At 41.2% G+C, this 16823-nt stretch overlaps 1 protein-coding gene across 1 annotated transcript in view; it reads right to left on the bottom strand.

Annotated features, from left to right (window-relative positions):
- Positions 1-16823, bottom strand: part of thsd7aa (thrombospondin, type I, domain containing 7Aa) — a 205390-nt gene that overhangs the window by 70187 nt on the left and 118380 nt on the right. Inside the window, exons 5-6 of the mRNA XM_041808955.1 lie at positions 11728-11883; positions 6100-6303 (exon numbers count right to left, since the gene is read on the bottom strand). Of these exons, the coding sequence (XP_041664889.1) occupies positions 6100-6303; positions 11728-11883 (360 nt within the window). The remainder of the gene's footprint in view (positions 1-6099; positions 6304-11727; positions 11884-16823) is intronic.

The following is a 16823-nucleotide window of genomic DNA, read 5'->3' as shown; positions in this document are numbered from 1 at the left end:
CTCCACCTCTTCAGACTTTAGATGGAGGCCTGAATCCAAGTCTGCCGCTGTTTCTGTTCAGAGCTTCGAAAATGTGTTGCCTTTATTTGTCACTACTTAACAGATTCAGAAGTAACTCTTTTTTCCTACTTTGTCTGGCTGGCAAAGCTTAAACCAGCAACATATGTTGCCATGTTGATAGTGCTTCGTAGAGCAAAAACCACTTCCTGCCCCCCCTCCTGTCATTTCTGTGAAGTGACACTATCAGTCTTGTTTTCAGGCCCTTCTTGTGAATAATATTCATAGAATGCTGTGAGGGATTTTCTGTAAACTGCACATTTTTCCACTTAGATTTAAAGACAAACTAATTGAATTTATCAGTAAGATTTGTATGAGCACCCTACTCCCTGCCCTTCCTCCTGACCCACCCCTGTACTACCCCTGTCTGCCAACTGTAAACCTTGCAGAGAATTATAACCACCAGGCATTTGGCCTTTGTTTGGACGCAGTTTAGCATTTTTATGTCTCCATACACATCAGTGAATTATAAATTTCCCCTAGCAGGCAGGATTATCTAAATATTACATCATATCTGGAAGAAAGAACAATGAAATTAAAAATGTATCAGAACAGCTCTCCCATGATGTTGTGCCTCCTGCAGTTTAACTAAAACAAATGTTTGCTTTTGTTCAGACCGCCTCGGAGGAAAGACGAGAGCCGTGGTGTTTAGCATCTTCAAATCTGATAAACAAAATAAAGACATAGATGAAAAATACTTCCTCTAATCATTATAATGTCCTGCTTTATCTCTCCTTGAATGTAAGAAATGTGATTTTTAAGAATCATGTAGATTAAAATATTTCAACCCTAGGGGACTTTATGTTAAAAGCTGCTTGCTGCATTTTCTTATCTTGAAACTGATTTATCGCTGTATTCACATGATCTTTATAAACATTTTTGAACAACTCTGCTCTTAAATGATCCAAACTATGGGAAATATCTCCTCTGCCTCCATCACTGCACACCAGGATTCAAGTTCAACTAAATTTATTCCTGCAGCTTGAGGCGATAAGAGCTCGACACTACTGCTGTCTCCTCAGAAACAAAATCCTAACAACACATCCTGGTATTATTTTTTGTCTTTCTGTGATTTGGTGCATTATAACACTTCTTTTTTAAGCAATACTTCATATGGTTATAGGCTTTAAATAAGGAACGTCATCCTTTGAGTCATTTATCTGTGGGCTACAATTAGAGCTTTCTCTGATGAGTCAATTCATTATGGTAAATCTGTGTCACTTTAAGTATGCATTATACGCTTTGATTGGTTCATGTTCGCAGCAAACCCTGAGACTTTCAGAAAAATTCATGTCTCTGTTGCTTTGAATTTTACCACATTCTTGTTTCTCTTCTTACAGAAAATATAATGATTATTCACCAAAGTGTAAAAACATCATTCAGCCTGTATTTGGGGTTTTCAAAGGCTGATATGAGGATGGCAAAGGCAACAAAAAAGTAAGTGGAATACACTAGTGTGCTGGCTTGGCATATATTATCCCCTGCGACAGTGCACTTTAAAAAAATGAAAGCATTAGTTAGAATATTGATTTGTAGAAAACAGTAATTCCTGTTCCTGACCTAACAATGGAGTAAAGCAGTTCAAAATGGCACCAGCCCCAGCCAGTGTGGTTTGTGTCATGATGTATTCCTGGACACGCTAGTTAAGACAAAGTGGCTGCATACAATACGCAATGAATAAGAACGACTTTTCCTTTGCGTTAGGTCTTATGCACTGTATGACAGCAGCAGCGGAGCGTGCTGGAGGTAATGACGTGTCCATTTTCAGGTCTCTACAAAAATGTTCAACAGGGTTCAAGTCAGGGTTCTGGCTGGGTCACTCTACAACATTCACAGAGTTGTCCCTAAGCCACTCCTGTGTTTAGGGTCATATTGGAGGGTTAGGTCCTGAGCACTGCAGAACAGGTTTTTATTGAGGATATATCTGTACTTTGCTCCATTCAGCTTTCCCTCATCCCTGACCAATCTCCCAGTCCTCGCTACTGAAAAACACCCCCACAGCATGATGCTGCCACCACCGTGCTTCACTGTTGGGATGGTATTGGGCAGGTGAAGAGCGGTGCCTGGTTTCAAACAGACATAACATTGAAAATTAAGGCCAAATCAATATTGGTTTCAACAGACCAGAGAATCGTGTTTCTTACAGTCTGAGACTCCTCCAGGTGTTTTAATATAAATTTGAAATGGGCTTTCATGTGTTTTGCACTTAGGAGAGGCTTAGCCATGCTGCCATAAAGGCCAAATCAGTGAAGGGGGGCACTGATGGTTGTCACGTCTTTGTCTCTAACTAAAGCCGTCCTCTCCCAATGGCTCAGTTTGGCTGAGCGACCAGCTCTTTGAAGAGTCCTGGTTGTGCCAAACTTCTTCTATTTAAGAGTTGTGGAGGCCACTGTGCTCTTGGGGGCCTTCAGTGCAGCAGAAACTTCTTGTAGCCTCCCCCAGATCTGTGCCTTGCAACAATCCTGAACTGCCATAATAAAATGCTGATACAGATAATTGCACAAAACGCCAAATATTGGCACATATAATCAGCCAGGTCAATACCTTCCTAAAGTCCTGTATTATAATCTAAGCTGCAGCACAAATATTTGTCTTTGTTAATGAATCACCAATAGCTGTAAAAATAGAAAAACTTTTTAAAATAGAGCTCCCTGTTAATGTCAGAGAGAAAGTTTGTACCCTATGTAGGCATAGTGAGACTTTCTCATCAGATCCAATCGATTATTTTAATGGTAAAGTACAGCGTGTAAGTCATTTAAAAGTTTAGAGAGGCTATAAGAGAATAGGAGTGATGGAGGTGAAATCCCACACAGCTGCCAGAAGAGATAATCGATCTCTAGGAACATTACAAACTTCAATATGTCAGTCCTTATTTTGTTATCACAGCTTGTTTTTTGCCGTTTAGCTTCATCTAAAGTGAGACTGTGAAGAACTTCCTCCTTTAGTCAGAACAGTCTGGATTTCTCTGGAGGGGATGCTTTGCTTTCTTGTACTTCTCTGCGAGGCTCAAAGACTTTTTAACAGCTTCATGAACACTGTGATGAGATATGCATGGTTAGGAAAGACAAGAGAAGAATCTTGTAGAAAAAAAAGAGCAGCATGTGCAACAAACACTTTGTTTTGAAGGCTTTACAGGTGTTACTGTCTGAAAAGGAAACCATGTGTAAATCTGCCTGCTGTTTCCTTGGCAATGCAGCGGGCAGGGAACAAGAAAAGCAGCTGCTGAGTCCTGAGGTCAGTGTGTGCTTGTGTGAGTGTGTTTTGGCATGTTTGTGTGTTTGTGTGACCTCCCTCCGGCGGTGTCAGCACTGCTCCTCTGCTGCCTCTGTCTCTCTCCTCCAGCAGTCAGACGCAAGCAGCGACCGCACACATACAGGCACAAGATAAAACTGATCCAAATTATCCCCCCAAAAAATAGGCAAAAATCTTTCTTCCACGAGTGCAGCAATTACAATGTTGGGCAGTGAGCCAAAGCTAAAAGGCCGACAGTTCAGCGGTTCAATGAGAGGCCAAGAGTCTCAGCAGCATCAGAGATGAGTGGACTCACATCACATCTAATTTAACATGAATAAAAACCAGAAATATCACTGATTGGCTGGTTAACGCTTTGTTACAGCTACCCTTTTATTTCAGTATGTTTATGTGCAGCTAGAGTGAGTCGATTTATTGGGTTAGTCTGACTAAAACTGAATTTTTTTATTGCACATTATCGCCAACTCCAAGGAGAAACAGGAAGAACAGGATTGTGGATCGTATTATTCCTGCTCAAAATAAATAAAACAGAAAGACGATGTGCAAACAGCTGTTCTTGAAGGAATAAACTTTGCCAGTCACAGCTGGCTGTGCTGGAAATAGAGTAGTGGTGTGAAGTACTATGGTGTGGCATGTCCAAGCGTGTCTGGCCACTGGCGTGGGTTTGTACATACAAAATAATGGAGGTAGGCATTTGGATCACATTGGGCTGCACCAGTAATCAATTACTTCACCTTTAAATAGCCAAGTTAGTGCCATTAAGATCAGAGCTCTCTTTTTCATGGGCGACCTGACCAAGTGACCTGGCAAAGCACCATTTCACCAACTAACATACTTGAACTCAAACACTTCACACTAACCAAGTTGGCAGTTTAAAATCAGTCTTTTAAGCAAAAGGTGCAGAAAGCCTAACAAAAACCCTAGCCCCTTCTTTACTAACTCAGCCCAGACTTTGGGAAGCTTACTGCACACCGTCAAACAAACACAGGTTTTGCTATTTGTCCGCCAAGATTAAAAAAGAGAAGATAGTCTGGAAATTCGTCCAGAATGGCTTATAAAAATACATACCAATGTCCAAGACACTGCATTTAAAGCAGTCAAGTTGACTTAATATAAGGTATAATGATGAGTGAGGAAGACACAATTAGTGATAAAACTCAATGATGCACCGCCCAACATATGAAGACTAATCAGGTAAAAAAGCTGACTCAACTAGTCTCTGTTTTTGACAAAGATGGAGACACTGGACTTGTTTCTCTTAAAAAAAAAAAAAATCAAAGCCTTCAGTTCTTTAGCAACATACTAAATATGCTCCTGAAAAGACAAGTTGTCATCAAGTAAAAAACCCTCAGTATTTAGAAGAAGATACCAACTCAATTTCATCTCCGTATTTGGTAACAATATTCTGTGGCACTGTTCTTTTTGCTGCTCTCAAGGAGTGGGGCGTTCAGCATTACAAGGGTGATTTGGCAATGCGACTGAAGGCAGCCCCCTCAAAGACACGCCCCACCTGATGTAGTTAAGGGTGGGAGATATGGAAAAAATAACACACATGGCACAATATACAAGGGCCACCACCTCTAACAACCCAGGAAATGCCAACTAGCCACACCACCAGATGAAACGACTCTGCCAATGGCTGTAAGGTGACCACACAGCTCATTTGCATAGCAATTGTCAACCTAAGCAATGTATTCTGACTCTTCCCCAATCATTCTCAGGACCGAAGAAGGATGTTGTACAAAAGGCGAAATGTCTTCAAGAATTTGGAACTAGTCCAGTTGCCACTTGATCAGTGTCGGATAACCATGACCTGGATGACTGACAACCTACACAGAGATCTAGCAATACATTTTTTAAGACAAATTTGAAAGTAAATGACTAGAAAAAACAAACTTACTCTCCACCTAATTCTTTAGCACACAAATATGTTTACTAGACAAGTCTTTAAAGTTTTCTTCTGTTGGTCAATGCATGAAATTTTTTTTTTAATGACATTTTCCCAGTTGGCACATCAGGTAAGGAGGGTCTGGAGGTCTTCTCCAGAATATTCAAGCATCAAACACTCATTTCTGCATTTATTGAACCAATTTGTGCATTTTCTGCACTATTTTAAAATCATGATTTTGTATTTTTCAATCTGAATAAACTTGGGTATATGTCTGGATACTATTCAGTTACATATTTTATTATATGCAGATGATATGATCTTATCTTACTAGCTGACTCTGACACTGGTTTACAAAGCATGTTGGACTTAGTTAGATCCTGGTGCTACAAATGGAGATGAATCAGAGTAAAACACAAAAAATGCATTTTTGAAGAAGGTACTAAATGAAGCACAGAATGTTTTTCTTTCAGTTAAACTGATTAAAAATATGTTGGAGTTATATAAATACTTGGGTTTCTTTCTTGATTAATTTTTGATTCATGAGACTGGAAAACAGCTGTACCTCTACAAAAGCAGCCTGGTTTTAGACAACCAAAATAAATAAATATAAACTTATCCCAGAATGTGATTAACTTCTGAGATACATGGTCATGCAGTAAAGTAGTGGCCTTCTGCTCACAATAAAGGAAAGAGGAGAGATATGCAGGCCGAGGGGCTCAGGGCTCCAAGGAAAAAAGGTCGGGAACCACTATCCAACACAATGCATGGGATTTGTTTACCTTTGCAAAGGTAGGAGTAGTAATGAAATAATGACAGACTGTTGTTGGTTTGTACAATATTAAAAACCCAAGGGGAAAAAAAATGAAACCTGATTAATTTTATGAACTGTTTCTACTCACCATCACTGTTGACACACTGCACTTGAGGGATCTGCGTTCCTGGTCCACACTCCTTCTCATTATCAGGGATGCACTCCTCCAGTTTGACCACCAGCCAGTCGAAGCAGCTGGGGTCTTCACACGGGATTGCCTCCACCAGGTGGGGGCAGTTCCCCGTCCCTCCTGTGGGCTCATTCACAATCTTCCTCTTCCTCAGTTTGAAGCCTGTCAGGGAAAAAGAGGGAGTAAATGAGCATCAAACAGTGCCATGCTAATCAAGCAAAGCTCCCCTCTCTGCTATAAGCACATTAACTTCACTCTGTGGTCACAGTGTGTCTTTGATGATAACCATAATGTTACATTTAAAGTGACAGACCATTAACTTCACAGAAGAAGTTGGAATAATGATTTCTTATTTCCTCTCATTACATTAGCTTTACCCAAAGTGATTAATGCGTGCAGGAATTCATTATTTCAGCCGTGGTTCATCCTCGTGTGTCGCTTCCTTTTCTCAAGGGCATGGGATCCTATGACCCGAGTCCTTGGAGAGTGGGGGTGTTCACACCAGCCCAGCCAAGGTCACCTACCACCTAATCCACACTCCTGCCCAGGCCCGATAAGGCAACAGGGGGCCGGAGTGCCCGTAGGTGGAGACAGCAGAATCTCCTCTTTTCTATCTCATTGTGTCTTTCCTTTCACCTCAGAAGCCTTTATTTAATCAGGCGGGTCAGTGGAACATGTACTGTCATGTGTCTGGACCCATTGATGGAGCGTTTATCAGAGAGGGGGGAGGGGCTGGTATGAAGGAAGATGAGACCTGGGGTGCAGGGAATTCAATTCTATCAGGCATCACTCAGAGGATATCTGCAGGCTGAGTATGAAGAGGAGGCTGCAGCTCAGACAGCTGCTGGAAACAATCATGGACTGACCCGTCATGTTCATAACATGACAACTGGAGATGTTCATGAGATCAGCTCGGCAGGCTGGGCAAGGTTTTTATTTTCAGATAAGGAGAAAAACAGAAACAACAACACACATTTATATTAACTCCAAACATACACCATATCCAGTGTGGCATTTTTATCAGGATTACTGGATATTGCACTTGTTTTTATTTTATATATCACTTTCAAACATACTGCATACATTTGTTATCCTGACATATTTTTTTTGTATCTACACAAGTCATATCCATCTTGCAAAGCTTCATGCTTTTCTCCTTGTTTGAGGAGAAGGGGGTGATAGCTACAGGTGTGGTTTAGTTAAAAAAAACTGTTAGCCTGTAAACAGTGGTGGTCAGTAAAGAGATTTGCCTGGATGCAGCTATAGCAGCAGTTTGATCAGAACTGGATGTTTCTTTATTAACAGAAGGGCAGAAAATCTTGCTGAAAGGTTTGTTTGGTGAAAAGGATGTTTTTGCTAATTTTCTGACAGTATTCAGCAAGTTTATTTTACTGACTGGCTCCACTAAGAGTGAAAAGTCGACATGCTCTGATTGGCTCGTAATAAATATATTTGTCCAATCACCCTTTGAGTTCATTCTGAAAGGTTCTGCCCTTCACAAACACCATCTATGGGCTGTTGCCCAGATGGATATGAAATAAATCCAATGCCATGGTCTTGAAACTGTAATCAGTGCCTTCCTCTTCTGGAAAAGACTAGATCCTTCTTTGCAGGTGTAAAACAGTGCTCCCTAAAGTTTGAGCTGCGGCCCTCTAGTGGGCCCTGGATGTACTGCAGGTAAGCCGCAATAGGTAACAGCGCTGACACCATCATCTTGCTTCTCATTTATCATGGGGGGGTAGGTGGACCTTCATGCTGCAATTACCATCAAAAAATTTCTACATCCATTGGCTATAATCCCAACACTTTACATAAAAATGATTTTAAGGAAAGGTTAACTGACTTATCAGGCATGGAGGTGATAAATATTACTAATGACTAAGTACTGCTGAACTTATGATACATAGATGAAGGGAGACAAGAGTCTTTTAAACAGCTTTTCTCCATCTTTTTGTCATGGACATGCTTTAAAGAAACACATAGAATATGAAGAAAATAAACCTTTTGGGGTAAGAGACTGAATCATGAACGAGCCGCTTCTTCGAGCCGGCTCTTTTAAATGAACAACAGGAGCTGGATCCCATTTGAAAAATAGATTTTTTACTTCAATTATTGTTGTTATTTTTTCCACATTTATAAAGCCAAATTGACACCAAATGATAAGCTGTTTTGGAGCCAAAAGACTGGCTTTTATTACTGATCTGAACTAAATGAGCTAAAAAGAGATGAATTTCCCATTACAACAAGTGAGGCTGGATGGACATCAGCTGTGGGAACACAAGCAAGATTAGCTGCTGAACCAAACCGGACTGCTTATTGGAAACGGACTGTATACGAATGTTGTCTGACCCAGTCCCTCCAGATTCCAGATGAGGGCTTTTAATCCTGATTTTCCACTGTCTCTTCAGGAGCTTTTACCTGAATATGTCACTACTTTTGTAACTAAAAAGTAGCTTAAGATTGTTTTAATTTGTTTGCTTGTTTTGTGTTATTTTCCTGCTTTTTGTAGTGGGCACAGCCGTAAACATTACAAAATCACTTTCCTGTCACCCTTATAGAGTTAAATGTGACGAGACGTCAAATTGTTTCTAATCACCAAAAATTTCAGGCAAAACACACTACTCAAAAACACACATTCAGTTCAGAAAAGTTGCTGATGTTTTTGTGCAGTATGAACAGTTGTGAGCATGGTGGTGGAAGAAAAATGGGGACTAACAGAGACAAGGTATCCAAACATTATTGAGGTACAAATTTAGTGACTTTAAAGACTTTATAAGACCTCTTAAAGGCAAAAGTGCCAATACTACATCAGTGTGTTCAAAAATGTTGGCTTCAGCCAGAGAACCGGAGTCATGGTTTAACTGGTGTTGGATTAACTAGTGTAGGTACCTTGTTAAACATTCTACTACACCGCTGCCTTCCTGATTACCAGAATTTATCGGTGTCTTGGACATAAATGTTACAAGGGTTTGCAGAGTTACCCTAAAAGGCACATTGTGTTGAGTTACTGCATTTGAAATAATTTGTCCATAGTTTCATTCAAAGTGCAACAAAGAGAAGAGATCACAAAGTCTAAATTCTCATTCAGCAAACACGTAATCACAGCCAACTAATGACCCTGTTCTTTGTCAGGAGGATAAAAAGCTGTGAAACCAGGAGGACGTGTTTAAAGGTGATATATGTCTGGATAATGAGAGCCAGGATTCACTGGCCTTACATTGTGTGTGTGTGTTCATGTTCACTCTCCATTATGTACCAACGTCGACAGCGAGTGCAGAAGAAGTGTAGTGAGCAAATGAGCGAGAAGGAGTGGATCCATCATTAAGATGCATGGAGGAGAATTTCCAGCCGTCCCTTTCATTTGAGGCGCTTCATTAAAGCAGAGTCAACATGCATTAGTCATAGCCGACGCTGCTGTTCCAGGATAATTAAGGGCTGGAGCAGCCACTGCAGCCGCCTGGCTGATGGACCTGCACACCCTGCTGCAACCACCAACAAACAAGCCGAGGAGATCAGGACGCTTCCTCTGCTACTAACACTCTCCTCTAGTGATGTGACCCATCCAGAATTTAACTTTGACAATTCTTATATCTGAAGCCATATTCTAAAATGATACCACAGAAGAATCAATCAAGGAAAACATCTGATGAAATGGAAGAAGGACAGAGTGAGATGTATTCCTTGTTGGAATATAACACAGTAAGCCTGAATAAAAAATAATGAGGAGTGGTTGCATTATTTTAACATACCATATGCTAATGGTCCAGGAGACAGAATAGACAAGATATAACGACAGGAAAACAGGCAGGTGCAGCTTTAACAATCACAACATCAAATTTTTAAAAATGTGATGTACTATGTGGAGGTCAGACTCCACAATATCCGAATGGTTAAAAATCAGATATAGGGTATAAGGATGTGTACTCTTGCCTGTGACCACAAGCATCAGGTTATGTCAGGTATGGAAGCATATACTGGTTTGGCTCTTCAGGGCCACATCAACCTTGGCTCTGCACTGCTTTAGCCTCCAATGCCAGGCACCAGGCCCATAAACCATCTCTCCAAGTGTCCTCCCAGCTGATCCCTCAACAAGGCCTGGTCCAACCCACTGGGTTGAGCTTGCCACCAGTACCCCAAATGCTCCCAAGAAAAGGTGTTGCAAAGGATTCCACCTGACACCTCTGGTCCTAAGCTAGCATCCAGGCCTCAAAAGGATATAGTATAAGTATGAGACCAGTGGACCTATCTCTATGAGCAAGTCTGGGGTTGATCTCATCCTCGCAGTTGTCAGATTGATCGATTACGCTGCTATGGTAGGTGAACTGCTCTACAACTTCCAAACTCTCACCACCCACAGGCACAGATTTGATGGCAGCATCCCTGAATGCCTCAATTTTTGTTTTGTCCCTGGAAAAGCGTAGTCCTAATGCTTCAACCTCCTTATGAGTGCAAACTTTTAAAAATGTCCACAGTTAAAGACCCTGAAAAGTGAAATCCAAACTTTTTGTCTTAACACACTAGATATGCTTGAATATGGTTGCTGTAAACATGTGAAAACACTGAGATCTACATGTGGCTGAATTCTGGATTTAGACTGTTGGAAAGTTTTTCACCTCTTTCCAGGCTTGGTTTCATGTGGGCGGGGCCAATATGTGAGCTCATGATGTCTTGATGTCATGAGCCCACAGTGGGGAATGACCCTGCCCCTCTAACACTACAATATAAAATCGCAGAGCAGTTCATCTCAGTACAGTCTGTTGTTAGCTGATGTCACTGCCTTTATTGAAGGAAAACAGTTAAATGCTGTTTTTTCGTTTTTTGTTCATTGGGAGGTTAATCTGCCAAATCTATCAGCCACAGTGGTCTATGGATCATTGAAAGTATCATAACAGAGATTTGAGCCAGAAAAAGGACTTTGTCTCTTCTCTAGCACAGAGCCAGGCAGCTGCATTCTGCTCATAAGGTTAACATTCAGATTGAAGAATTTTTTGAAATCTGAGAGGACTGTATTTCCCCTGAGTGGGCGTGACTTCAGCTCATTTTTCATGATTTTGAAGCTTAATTTTCTAAACTTAGAGGTGTTTAAGTTGACTGAAATTTGATTTAGGGGTTCATAACGCAGTGACCCGTCATACAACAAACCTAAACACAGATTCATCTTCACTTTACAGGGTCTTTAAGGGAATTGACAGTTCCTCTGGAAATTTTGGCAAATGCTAACTACTGTTCCAGTCGGTATCAATGTGTGATTGGGTGGACTAAACAAAAATAAGTTGTCATGAGCTCTGTATGTGCTGCTCACTCCCAATTGGACTTGAAAAACCAGAGGGAGAAAGAGTGGGGAATGTCGTGGAAAAGGAGCCACAAGTCAGATTTGAACCCCTACTGCCCATGTCAAGGACAACAGCCCCTACACATGGGGCGGACTGACATAATGGCTCAGCCTCAGCTAGTATTGAGGCAAGCGTGTTGTTTCATTGTAAAGTCCAAAGTCTGAGATGCCTCAAGAACGCTCACTACTTTCACTACTTCACTACGTTCACCACTTTTTTAAGCTTTGAACTCCTAACTCTTGTGAGATCTTACCTTTTTTGGATGCCTGATCCTGGCAGTTTTCATATGTGCAGGGTCCCCAGGCACTCCATGACGAAACCTCACACTCTACAGGACAGCTGATGTGGCAGAGCTGGGTGGTGTTGGGTGGGACACCAAGGCACAGGGAGCTGTCCACTGGTCGTAATGCTGTGGAGACAGAGACGAAGAGTAAGAGCATTAATTATTGTTGATGAAAAAATGATGGAAAATGTTCATGAGCAACACTTTTTCTACTCTTTCTTTCTAAGAAGAGTCTATGACAAGACAAAATAGATCTCTGATAATAAAAACTCCAGGATAAGCAGGCCTGCTGTCCACTGGTCGAGAAGACGCCAGCTTTCATAAGTTATGAGACTGGACAGCCATCCCACACTCACTACCTTCCATGCAACACGGCCTGAGACCCAGCTGACACCATGCAGGTGAGATTATACAACTTTTAGCTCCTGCCATTTTATTTCACAATTAAGGTAAGGGGTTTCAGTCTTAAGTTATATGCCCAAGGTGAACCTCATTACAGTTCAGGGCTATGGTGTAAGTTACAGAGCAGATCTGACACAGAGGCATGGATCAGGCTTAAGACTAATTCTTAAATAGCTGTAAAATGAATACTGAAGAGCAATGGGTATCGACATGCAACAAAAAAAACCCAAAACTTAGGATGATTTAAAAATATCCACAGCCTGTTCTGCAGTCCCAATAAAAGAATGAATCAATGCAGTGAGGAGTTTTTTCCCCCTTGGTGCCAAAAGCAAAATATGAGCTTTCTCTTTCATCTCTTACTGCACTTTTATCTTCAAAACTGTACAAAACACAATGCTCATATGTTCTACCCTAGCACAGAAAGTTTTGTGAAATCTTTAAAGTTTAAGAGAACAAACGGCACATGTATGAAAACATGTAAAAAGTAAAACTAAGTCTTCAGAGCCCCAACACCCCAGCAATTAAAATCCCATGTTCCCCTGGAAACAACTTCTCTCAGCCAGAAATCAAAGTAAAATAATGCAGCCCTCTCCTGTTTCACTCCCAGCACCCCCCAATATTCCCAAACCAGACAACTTTGAAACAACAAAGCTTTTCTTTTCATCCCGGCACAGCAGGCCAGTCTTCCATTTGCCTGATTCTCGGTGGACTGCAGCTCCAAACAGCTGTAGGTGACTCTCTGCAAGGTCGTCAGGCTGATGAATCATTCTGGCTGTGCCACCACAGCACTCAGCCTCATTCACATGCAAATTGCCTCCGCTTGGCCAAAGGTGTGTCCTCTAATAGTGTTGCTTAAGCGTGCGTGCACGAGCCGTAACCTTGAGTGTCGGTGTAATGCCAGAATGAGTGATGTGTCGAATGGTGACGTGATTAGGGGTCGTTTCATTTACATCTACTTCAAATCAACTTTATAATTGCTTTACATAACTTCATCTGAATGTTTTTAGTCTTTCTTAACATGTTTCCATGTAGGAAACAAGCGAACCTTGGACCTACTTGAATGTGGGACTACCTTTAATAGTAAAAGGGTGGTATGGTGCCTTCAAGTTCTTCTAAATTCTCAGGGCTCTTTTACATGACACATTGATTTTAGTCACAAGCATTCATTAACACCACAGTGAAAAAGTGATGGCAGAAGGTTTTATTGTCAATCAGCATAAAATAAAAGCATTTAGACGCATTAAATCCACCTACATGAAAACAAGGCAAAGAAAAACATAATCATTTTTGTTTTAAACCCTTCTGGGAGTTAAATTTGGAATTTCAAGATAAAAAGGGTTTAAAAAGGATTACATTTAAGCCCCATCCACACGGAGACAGATTCAGGAGTATACACAAAATAATTTTGTCGTATCGACGTTTCATCAATACAGAAACGGCGCTTTGGAAGGCCATGAATGCTACTTTTTCAAACAGCGTCCCAGAGTTAACAAATCTGTAAATACTTACTGTTTCGTCTCCATGCGGACGACCAACCGCATCTTTCTCGAAACAATTACGTCACACATAGTGTAGCACACACCACACGAGCAGTCGAACCAAAACAACAATGGCGGATTACAGGGTTGTGTCTGTGCTGCAGAGGCTTATTAAGTCTTTTACAGCAAAATCTGATGCTCCTTTACCACCACCGAGAACACCATACACCATGTGTTCTTAAATCCACTGTGGAGAACAACCAGAAGGGCAACTAGGAGAAAGTTTGTAGCAGTTTTCTGTGATCTACTTCTTTCTTTTGGTGCATTTCTGTGGCAGCATTACAGCGCCACTTACAGGCTTGGCACACATACTGCAGCGTTTTCAGTCTTTTTCAGTGGCTCTGTGCTTATGTGAACATTTCCTGAAACGATCCCGTGTTTACAGAAAACTTTTTCATAATTAAATAGAAATCTATCGTTTTCGTCTCCGTGTGGACATGGCCTTAGCCAACAATGTTCAGGGTTTTACTGCATATGAAATTACAAGACGGCCCCATCTAGCAAATTTTGTGCCTCTCCCAGCTGTCAAACTCTGACTCTGTGTAGATGTCATTTTTAACTACAATTGGTGGTGCTCCATGTATGAGTGAGCTTAAGGACACAAACTAGAGGAGGCTTAAAGCATTTAAGGAAAAGTGCAAAGCTTTCTCTGCACTGGTTCCTCTCCACTTCATGCCATCAGATCGGTGTATAAAAGTGCACTGCCCCTTTATATTGTATGCACGCACTTCCACTGTCATGCCCGTGTGAACTGGGTAGCACGCTATGTTTATTTACTTATTTAAGAGGTCATTATTTAATATGCTTTTCTGAAATGTGGTGAAACCTCAGCATGAGTGTGTGATTGCAAAGGTCAGACATATCACTGTATAGGAAACATAGATCAATTTTGATCGTTAGGGGATCTAAAACATGTTCAAAACTCCCTTTAACAGAGCAACAGCTGCAAGAAAAAGTCAGCGATTGTAGAAATTGGTTAAATATTTTATATTCATAGAAAATCCTGGAATGTTTAAAAACAACCACCATGCATACAGACTTACAGAAAGAGACTAAAAACCTGCAGTCTTTTGCCTGGTGGTTTTCTCCACCCCATCTGTAGCATTTTCCCATGTCTGGATGGAGCTTTGGTCATGCGTTGTCAATCTTGTTCACCAACCCCACATCTCTGTTCCTATGACCAGGCTCTTTCATGCCATGTAAATCCACAATGTCTCTTTTTGCTGCCTCTATTGCTTGTGCAAACTTGAGTGTTTTTTAACGTGTCAGTCCATTGTCAGACAGCAGTCTCCACTGTATCGTGTTTATGCCACAGATCAAATGATCTCAATACCATTGTCATCAACTCACCAAAGTTACAGTCCTGCACCTGCTTCCCAAGTTCTGCCACATAATCACACCCACTTTCGGGGAAGTCCCCGAATTATGACATTTTAGGTTTTTATTGAAAATCTGTACATATTTATGATTTTTTATGGTACCATTTACCTCCTGAGAGGTATCAAGCACAATTCAAGTAACGGTATGGCATGTAAATCAACACAGACAGACAGACAGACACACCACCTATCATAGTAGTAAGACATTCCGTTTTCCATTTGGCTGGGTGTGAGATCCTTTTGATCCAATCAAATGATGGTTTGAAAAAATATGAAAAATGCTTTATTGACTACTTTTGCATGCAAAAAGAGAATTTTGTCTTTGATACGCTTGCGCAAAAACACTACAAAGCATAAATCTCAGATGTGCGACCTGTGACGTAAATATCAAACACACCAGAGAGGGTCTGCAATACAGAGAAGTAAAATAATCTTATCAACACCACACTTGAGGATTATTTGGACAAATAGTCGAATGCAATGAGCCTCAAATTGGGTTATGGCCCACTGATCATTTGAGAAGGGAAATATGGCCTAAATTTATCTAGAGTGTGGCCAGATATGCAGAAAAAGGCCCTGTTTGAGACACATCAACACAAAAACTGACTGAAATTTTGAACCAAGCACTACAAACCCACCTGGGACTGCCAGCCAAATAAAGGTTTAAGGGAAATTATGATATTATTGGCAGAAAATATTAAACTGTGAAAACTGGCTGTTAAAATTCCCCACTCTTTCAGCGAGCTAACACTTACAGCTGGCAGATGACTATAAATATGCCGCTGTGCTAACAGATGCTGAATTAGATCATCTTTAAACGACCTGTTGAGGGTTTAACACCAACATGTTTATGTGTTGTAATGCTAACGGAACATCACATCTTTCATGCGATGCTTTTCATCCTAATGGTTCATTAGGAACTTTTGGAGGACAATAGCCTTTCTGTTCTCCTCCCCCCTTGTCCAGTTGAAGCAGCTCTGCACAGACATAACAAAGGCTGATTAATGGAAATCTGCACACAGCCTGACCTTGTTCAGGTATCTCCATGCCAGATGGTCCAGTCTTCCCTGTGCTGCGCTTCCAGCAGCCAAATTAGGAACCTCAGAGGCAGCCGCCGTACGCTGGGACATGCCAAGTGCCATCAATAACCCGACTCCCTGCTCCTTTCCAGCCGGGGATTCATGGCGTCGCAGCGGCACAGCTGTTATACAGCATGTCACACTTTGCTCCCCAATAGGGTTCTCACTGACCAGAACCAGGACAGGAAGTATAACTGATACGACTTATTAACATCCTTTTGAATCTTGTAATCTTCAAAAGAACATGGGGTGGAATATGTAACACCAGGGAGATTAAAAAGCTGCTTATGATTAAAAAACCTCCATATGAAAGGGTAAAAATGTCCGAAACAGATACAGTGTCAGCAGTAATCTTCATGAGTGTGGGAGAATTTTCGCACAGGGTAAATCCTTCTGCTAGTAAATCAAATCAAGAACTCACAGTGATCTGGGATGGTTTTGGCTCCCAGTAATCGGACTGGGAATGATGTGTATTCACAGATATCACTGCCAGACTATCGTATCACAGTCACACTGGGATTTGCCGATCATCCTTGAAAGCAAATGATGAGATTACATCAGCCTAATTGGGCCACACATTCCCTCCTTGGAGCTGCTTGGCTCATCACGATGAAATCATCGTCTGCATCTTTCTTTTACCAGAAATAGGGGATGAGACAGTTTCTGTG

Source organism: Cheilinus undulatus, linkage group 16, assembly GCF_018320785.1.
Source record: "Cheilinus undulatus linkage group 16, ASM1832078v1, whole genome shotgun sequence".
Lineage (NCBI taxonomy): Eukaryota > Metazoa > Chordata > Actinopteri > Labriformes > Labridae > Cheilinus > Cheilinus undulatus.
Note: the sequence above shows the minus strand (reverse complement) of the source record. Positions and strands in the feature narration are given on the sequence as shown.